At 47.7% G+C, this 8,150-nt stretch overlaps 1 protein-coding gene across 4 annotated transcripts in view; it reads right to left on the reverse strand.

Moving 5' to 3' along the window:
* MEIS1 (Meis homeobox 1) overlaps window positions 1-5,629 on the reverse strand; it is a 138,059-nt gene extending 132,430 nt beyond the window's left edge. For all 4 annotated transcript variants that reach the window (XM_081264459.1, XM_081264458.1, XM_081264461.1 and 1 more), the window contains exons 1-4: window positions 4,838-5,629; window positions 2,750-2,976; window positions 718-859; window positions 119-169 (exon numbers count right to left, since the gene is read on the reverse strand). In XM_081264459.1, the coding sequence (XP_081120585.1) occupies window positions 119-169; window positions 718-859; window positions 2,750-2,976; window positions 4,838-4,849 (432 nt within the window). In that variant the 5' untranslated portion in view covers window positions 4,850-5,629. The remainder of the gene's footprint in view (window positions 1-118; window positions 170-717; window positions 860-2,749; window positions 2,977-4,837) is intronic.
* Between the last annotated feature and the right edge of the window lie 2,521 nt (window positions 5,630-8,150).

The following is an 8,150-nucleotide window of genomic DNA, read 5'->3' on the forward strand; positions in this document are numbered from 1 at the left end:
TACTTGCAGCTAAGGGAAAGACCAGTCTAGAAACCTCAGGACTCTCAAAGCAAAGCTGAAGGGCTGGGCTGCGAGGGGTGGGGGGGGGTGGTGAGGAGAGGAAGGGGTCATCTCTTACCAAGTTATCCAGTTCTGGATTAGAGGAAAATAGAGGTTTTTCTGCGCGAATCTAGATGCAAGTGAGAAGGAGAGGAGAGAAGGAGGGGTTGGGGAGGGGGGAGAAAGAAAAAAAAATTGAAATCTGGTCACCTTCCTAGTTTCTTGCCTCATTACCCTGTCGGGGGCAGGATGTAACCTCCGGGAGGGACTCGGTGACTCTAGTTCGTCCCGCGCGCAGAAACACTTCAATGTGAATCAAATAAGCCGAAAACAAGCCCAGAGCTCAGTCTTATTTCTACTCAACTACACTGCTTGGGGACGCTGCTCAGCTCGCCAAGCCCAAAGCCCCTACATCGCGTGATGTTCCTGATTTTATTTCACAGAGTGAGCTTTCTGCGTTAGTTTATGGATGGTGAGTGGGTGTGAAGATGGGTAATTTCGAGTTACCCGCAAACACACACTCGTACAGGAGGAAAATCACAGAGGATGCAATCGCATGGCTTAGGGTCGACTATTTGCTGGCTACTTTTGAAAATGTACTGGCTGTATGTGTTCAGGGGTAATATGTTCCTTTTGGTTTCTTTTACTTTTTTTTTTTTTAACATTTATTTTGCTGACCTGTTTGGCGAACACGGCTATATCTTCATTGAATGACTCTGACGAGCAGACGTCCCCGCCCGCCACCCCCGGCTCGCGGGGGGTACAAGTAGCTAATTCACATTTCTCAAAAATCAGTGCTAAGAGAGGGAAGAGGGGGTGTCTGCAAGAAAATACAACAGTCACAAACAACACAATGGTTAGTCCCTAGTCAGTGAAAAAGGATCCCAAGAAAAACTGCCGGAGGAGCTCGAGGCAGAGACCCCCTCCCTGATTTTGTCATCTACTTTTTTTCCCTTTTCCTCCCCACCACCCCCCGCCCAGGTGACTGCTCACCTCCCCTTCCTCCTAGGGCTCTGAAGTCGAAGGCCCTGAGCCATGGACCGTATCTGAGGATCGGTTCAGCATATCTGGCCGGAGAAATTGGCAACATTTGCTACGAATAAAACCCAAGCGGTTCCAGCAGCCATTTTGAATTAAGTTTCCCACCCCGACAAACCCTCGTCCCTCCGCAGCACATCCAGGACCTGGTGGAGGTGAAAGGCGCTGGGCGCGGGGGAGGGGTGGGAAAGCTCCTTCTTGTAGGTTCCTCCAAGGCGGCCGCGCGAAGCCCAAGGCTCCGGGGATGTCGGTAGCAGGCGCTCAGCTAACTTGGGGCAAGGACCTCTGTGGCTGCGGGACCGACTGTCACGGGGCTGCACCTAACTGATCCCTACCCCACGGGCCCTTGGAGAGCAGGAGGCCCCTCCTCGTCTCTCTGAACACTCCCCTCCCTTCGCGATACCCCCCACCGCCCCCCAAAGAAAGTTCCATCAAATGGTCCTGCGGTAAAGCCTTTCATTTTGTCTCTGCGGAGTGGCAAAGCAGCTAGTATTGTGTAGGGCCTAGAGGTCGCTTGTCTTAGCCCATAAAAAAGAGAGAGAGAGAGAGAGAGAGAGAGAGAGAGAGAGAGCGAGAAAATGCTTCTTCTAATGCCCAAGGAGGTGTCTCAAGTCTTTTATTAGGTCTCACAGCCCAGCTGGGAATTTAACAGTTTGGGGTCCTTTTCAAAGCTTCCCCAAATGTTCTGTCCCAGAGCCCAAACCATTTGCACTTAACGCAACGAAGAGAATGCTGGGATTTAAACAAGCCCATCGCACAAGGGACCAGAAAATAAAGCAGAAAGATTTTTTTCCCCCAGCGGGGAGGGTCAGCGTTGCATGATTTTTAAAAAATATATATAAATTAATTAAAATAAAAGTTGCTTAAAGTAAAAAAGGGCTCCCCAAATTCATCAGCACACAGTAGGCACAAGTGACTTTCAAAAGGATTTTTTTTTACTAGTGCAGGGTTTATCGGATGGCCGAAGACCCTGTGTAAGCCGCGGCCAGTAAACCTTCAGCGCAGAGCACCCCGCATTTACTTCTTGCTCAATTCTGCAGGTTTCACCTTTAAACACGAAGTACTAAAACGTCTAGAAGTTTCTTATGTCTGTAACAATTCAGAGCGAGACCCTCTCCTTGACTTCAGTGGTCAAACCTCCTAAATGCAAAACATGCTCCCCTTTGCCTGACCTGCGACTGTCCTCCCTTGACTTTATTGTGCGCTGGCAGAGCCAGCATACGGTTGCTGAGTAAACTCAGCAAGTCAGAACAATCGGTGGCTTAAAAGATTTTCCCTTAAACTAAAAGTTTCATTCCAACACAAAGGCGCCTACATTTAGAAACCCCTAACGCTCTCCAAGCGAAGTCGAGCGAGGGAGGACTCCGACCCGCTGAGCTTGAGTCTGAGAGAGGGGATGAAGAACCTTTAGGCAACTTCTCCGGCACTGGGGCCCCTTTGCAGCCATCACGGCGTTGGAGCCGGACGCTGAGCCTGCACGGAGCACCGGTGGAGATGCGGGGCGTCGATGACCGCAAGGCCGCCTCCCCAAATTTTTCATGCAATGCGAATGAATAGTCACCAGCTCTATACCTCCAATCCAGAAAGCTCTAACCTTCCAGTTACCAAGGGCACAGGGAAAGAGTGGAATCATCGCGTCTCAACTACTTAACTGCTTGCCCATTGTACCTACCCATAAATGGCATCTTTATCTCTCTTTAAAGCGTCATTGACGGAGGAGCCCATGCTGGGGGCCATGGCGTTGGTATGAGCTGTGTGCGGGTACTGATGAGAGTGCAGAGGAGGCCCGTGGTTCAGATGGTGGACCGGCTGCATGGACCTGGCTGCATGCGGGTCCCCATACATCGTGGAAGGGATGCCTACTCCATCCATGCCCCCGTAATGGGGTAGATCGTCGTACTGCATGACAAACAGGAGAGAAAGAAGGTTCAGAAGGCCAAGCAGGGGCACGGCAAGGCTCCGAGCGAGCTTAGATAAAGTCAGTCCAGCTGGATCCTTCAACCCGGAATTCGGTGGCCTTGCATCTTTAAAGTTGAGATTTCTGTTTTAAAAATAATTTTTAAAGTAAAAATTCTGGGATTCTCTGTAAGACTTCTTTGAGATGAAGGTTCTTGCCCTAACTTGTGTCCCTATCAACTAGTTTAGAAATTCAGAATCCTTTGGCAAGGAAGGAAGGAAGAAAGAAGGAAAGACAGAGAGGCATTCTCCCGGAGGGTGGAAGGTAAAGCGTGCTTGTCTCTGGAGGAGGAAATTGAAAATCACAATAATAAAACGTGCCAGGACAGTGCAGCAAACCTGCCTAGTTTCACAGCCCCTTCACATCAGGGGGATTTTTTTTTTTTTAAGTTATGATGGGAACAGCTATGCCAAGCACGTGAATACAGACAGGCTTCTCATTTTATTTCCCTGCCAGCGTGGGGTTGGGCAGTCCTGCAAGACACTGCATTTCCTTCGCTTTCCAAGACAAACTCTGCTAAATTATACAAAACGATCTGATCCCCTTACATGTGAAACTCAAATTAGGGTAGTTTTTCCTGTACCTTACAACTGAATTTAGTTTTGGGCAATTTCCCCTCAAAGTTAAAGGAAATCTATAGTTGAAATAGTTAATATTCTTAAAAAAAGAAAAAAAGGAACTCTTACGAACTTTCTCTTTGGACTAAAAGTCAACTTGGCAAATGTTATTCATTAGGTTTAAAGCAAATTCAAAAGCAAATGCACATACAATGCCATCTTATTCTTCTAGGAAAACTACTTTCATATTAATTGTCATTTGTGTGTGTGTGTGTGTGTGTGTGCGCTAAATTTAGCTGTTTAGGTTTTCCTAATTACTTCATTTTAGGCAAGTTCTTTTCCCAAGATTTGGAGGTGCTGAGAGTGAAATGATTTTCAAAGAAAAGAGGAATTGCCACTTTCATCTCCTTAAAGCCAGAGGTGTGAAAAGAGTTTGGAAGAACGCTGACATTTGCCTGAACCAAAGGAGTAAAGAAAAATGTGTCAGCCTAGTAACTTTCTTTTGCAAACAGGGCTTTGAGGGCCAGGACACAAATTATGCAAGGAAGGCTTTTTGTAGACCCCCTTTCTTTTAAGAAACTACCTCAGTTGGGTTGTCATTGTCTCACTTTACTCTCACTGCATTTCCATTCAAATAGGAATATTGGGGAAATTAGTATTGCATTTTAAAAATAAGTAGCTGTGTGCTTAGTATCCAATTAGAACAGGGCTTATCTAAGAAAAACTTGCAAAGTATTCCTTTCATAAAAGTCCATGCAAATTAAAATTAGTTTTAACAGATGAATGTTTTCCCAACCAAAACCCCCACTACACTATGACTGTTATTTGCTTTTAAAAGTGAAATACTTTTAATGATATTAAAGATGAGCATCATCAATAACATATCAGAAGTTTCCAACTGCTTATATTAGTTTAAAAATAACTTTAAACTTTTGATCCCTGAATATTCAAATTGCAGATTTGTGTATCTGTTTGTTTTTTAAAAACAGATGATTGCTCAAGAGCTTGTATTTTTATTTATATAGCTGTTGGGTAAAAATCTACAGAAAACTTGATTACTTGAATTAACAGTTACAAGCAACATACATAAGTCTACTAGTGCATTGAATAAACCCTCTCCCTTTAGGCCACGGCTTTAGGAGCCTCATTTAAAAAGAAAGAAAAAGGAAACTTTTTAGCAGTGTCTTTCAGCCACGTTTCAATTTAATCTCACATTTTAGTTCCACAATTGTTTTTAAATACGTACCCTTTGCGCCATCGGCCTCTCTGGCTCCCTTCCTACTTCAACTTCTAATATATCCTCTTTAAGGCCAGTGTGAAAAGAAACAAATATGCAAACTCCCCGGGAAAAAAAAAAAGAAAGAAAAAAGAAACAAGCACGACGAAAAATTCCTTAACGTCTCCAGCAATGTGAACTACTGGTCCCAGATCTTCGGTCTACCGGACCTGAAGCAAAGCACCCGAGTCACTGAACATAAAAGCGCTCCGTTTCCAAGACAGCAGCGGGGGCAAAAGAAAAAAAAAGAAGAAGAAGAAAAAGAAGAAAGAAAGAAAGAAAAAAGAAAGAAAGAAAAAAAAAGGAGCAGATCTTCTCTCCCCCCAAAAAATCAGTTAAAAAAAAAAAAAAAGAGCGCCCCTCAGACCCAACTACCAAATCTCATGGCTTTCTGCCACTCCAGCTGTCAATCACAGGCGAGGTTGTCAACGTGGTGAATGAATGATCATCCGCTCTGTCTTCTTCTGGTCAGAACACCTCAAATGTTAATATTCAAATGCACAAAGCCCTAGCGCTTGCTTCCCTTGAATCAGTCCTAATTCCTAATCAGTTTCTCTCTTCTCTCGCTCTCTCTTTCTCTTTCTCTCTCTCTCTCTCTCTCCCTCTTTGCAACTGCTGCACTGGAGGGAGATTAGAGAAGGAGGGTTAAAAAAAATGTCTGTCTGAGTTTGTCTTAAAGGAGCCACGATCGATGCTGCCCGCTTGCAGTCCCCGTGCGTGTGTAAAGTGTGTGTTGCACAGGCGGAGAGGTGGATTCCGACCAGAATGCTAGAACCCGGAAGTAGTGGTGGCCATAACAGGTCGCGTCTTACACAATGCATTGGGCTGCAGCAAGTAGGCTCCTCGGCAGGGGTGGGTGCGAGAAGCGAGCTCTGGCCGCACTGGAGAGGCAGAAAGGCGCTCCATTAAATCGCACGCCCAGGCACAAACACCACACATCCTGGGCAAACGCACACTAAGGCAGGCAGCAGCTCCCGGCCACCGGCCTTATTTTTCGTATTTTTTTTCTCTTCCTCCCCCTCCAGACTCTCTCCCCAAAGCGGACGCTCTTGAAATAAATTGGGAATAAAAGCGGGGCAGGCAGCAGCGGGAGTTATTTTGCACAGGGTTCCGCGCATAGACTTCAAGACTTTCCTCGAAATTATTGGGGTCTGCCAGTATTTTTCGGGGAGAGCGATGAAGCGCAAAGTACTGAATCCTCAGAACTAGACACCCCCGAGGAGAAAAGTCAAACCCGGAGCAAAGAGAAGAAGAGAGAAGCCTAAGGGGGACGGGGAAAGGCTCTGCTAAGGAGTCCAGAGAACGTGGGGTGGAGGTAGCTCGGGCTTTCTGCAGACCCAGCTTAGAGTTTTTTCCGCTGTCAAAGGTGGACGCCCGGCCGGAGGAAAGGAAATGCTTGCATTTTGTCACTTTGGGTCTGGACGCCCCCACCTCCTCACTCTGGCAGCCCCCAGCCCAGCCCCGTCGTCCTGCGCAAAGTGAGAGAGGAAGGGAGGGAACAATGAGCTGAGTGCTGGGAATGTGCCCCCAGCGCCTGTTTACAAACACCAAGCTATTTATGATCGCCGGAAAGCGAAACCTGACGAGGGCTCAGAGCAGCCCAGACCTTGCGGGAGGAGCCGAAGCCCGGGAGCCGCCAGGAGGAAGGCTCTTTCTCCGACCCGCTCCGGGCGAGGTGGCTGTGCGCCCTGGGCGCGGCGCGACGGGGCCGAAGCGCTCGGCTAGAGCTGCGGCAGCCGCCGCCTTTGTCTTCGAGGCGCCGAGGAGCTCCAGTCTTGGCCTCTCTCGGGCCTGGAGGGGCTCCGCGCCCCCACCTCTTTCCCTGGCGACGCCCGACGCGTTTCTCCTCATTTCTCCATCCCCGCACTCAGCTTTTCTGTCCCCAACCCAGCTCGGCGAAAACTCCTAGTGCCAGTGAAAAAGAAATCCACCTCGGGAGCTGAGATTTCAGACAAAAGCTGCCCGTACCCACAAACTCGAAGTCTTCAACCAATCACTGGTTTTAACTTTCTCCCTTTAAAAACGTATTCTGTTGGGCTTAAAATTTGTTCCTTCTTTGAATACTCCCACCCTGAACTTGCCCTTTAGTGTTATACTTAATGTTATTTTCGTCTTTATTTTTTCTGCCGGCCAGCTCTGATCAGCCTAGATGGTTCAGCCACAGCAGCTCTACTAGCAGCTGGAAACCTCACATCCCAAACAGGGCTCGCAGCTCGCTCGGCTCGGAGAGGATTTTTTCCCCTCCCTCCAGCTGAAACCTCGCAGAAAACTCCCCCTGCGGTCGACTGGAAAATGAGCTCACCCAAATCTCGGTAGGCAGCCGTGGAGGAGGGCTCCGCCAATCAGAAAGCGCCCCCGCCCAGGCGGCCGCGCATTGGCTGCGGGGAAAATCAATTATCAAATAATCGATCAGCAGGGAGCTTCGATCTGCCGGGAATGCAAACTGCCAGTCCCGATTCCCGCCCTGAAGGTGGCCAAAAGGCTGACTCCCTCAAAGCAGCCGGCCCTGGCTCCCAACGCCCCCACCCCCATCCCACCCAGCCAGCTGCGGACCAAACCCTCACCCCAGGGAAGGGGGGTAGTGGAAAGAGTTTTAAGAAAGATTAAGGAGTCTCTTCAGGCAGAGATTGTTTGGAAAAGGTTAGAAGTTCCGAAATGTATTGAAGTCAACTCTTAGGCGCAAAGTAAAAGAGACTGGTGCATCTGTCGATGAGATAGAACTCAAGTTTCTGTAAAGTGGGTTTCTGAGAAACTGAGGACACAGCTCTATTCCAGAACAGAGCTGGAATCTGATTCCACCAAGTGCACTGTAACCTCCCTTGGCGACTTCTAAGGCTTCTTTTAGCATTCCACACAATGACGGGTTGCTTTACCCCAATAGTGGAGCGTGTCCATAAAGCGGATCAGAGACCTCCCAATCTTCTGTATGCCACCCCTGACCCCAAGACCGAACTTGTTCTATGTAAGTGTGAAGGACTGACACAAGTTCACCCCAAGTCTACAGATTCGCTTTGCCTTGAAAGAGATCCAACTGTTGGAAAAAAAAAAAATCCCCAGGATCTCTTAACATTTGCTTCTCTCTCTTGTGTCTCTTTATTTTTTTTTGTCTTCAACACTCAAATTTTAAGTGTTTTTTTCCCACCCACCCCCCATATTCTTGTGTAGCATTTTCTATTACAAACACCCACAATACTTCCTTGGGAAGTTGATATAGGCCTATGAGTCAAAGCCAAGGACCAGGGGAGCCAGGTGAATTACCTGCGCCTTTGTGCCTGAATCTATT

This window comes from Spermophilus citellus (genome assembly GCF_964194105.1).
Source record: "Spermophilus citellus genome assembly, chromosome: 13".
NCBI classification, from domain to species: domain Eukaryota; kingdom Metazoa; phylum Chordata; class Mammalia; order Rodentia; family Sciuridae; genus Spermophilus; species Spermophilus citellus.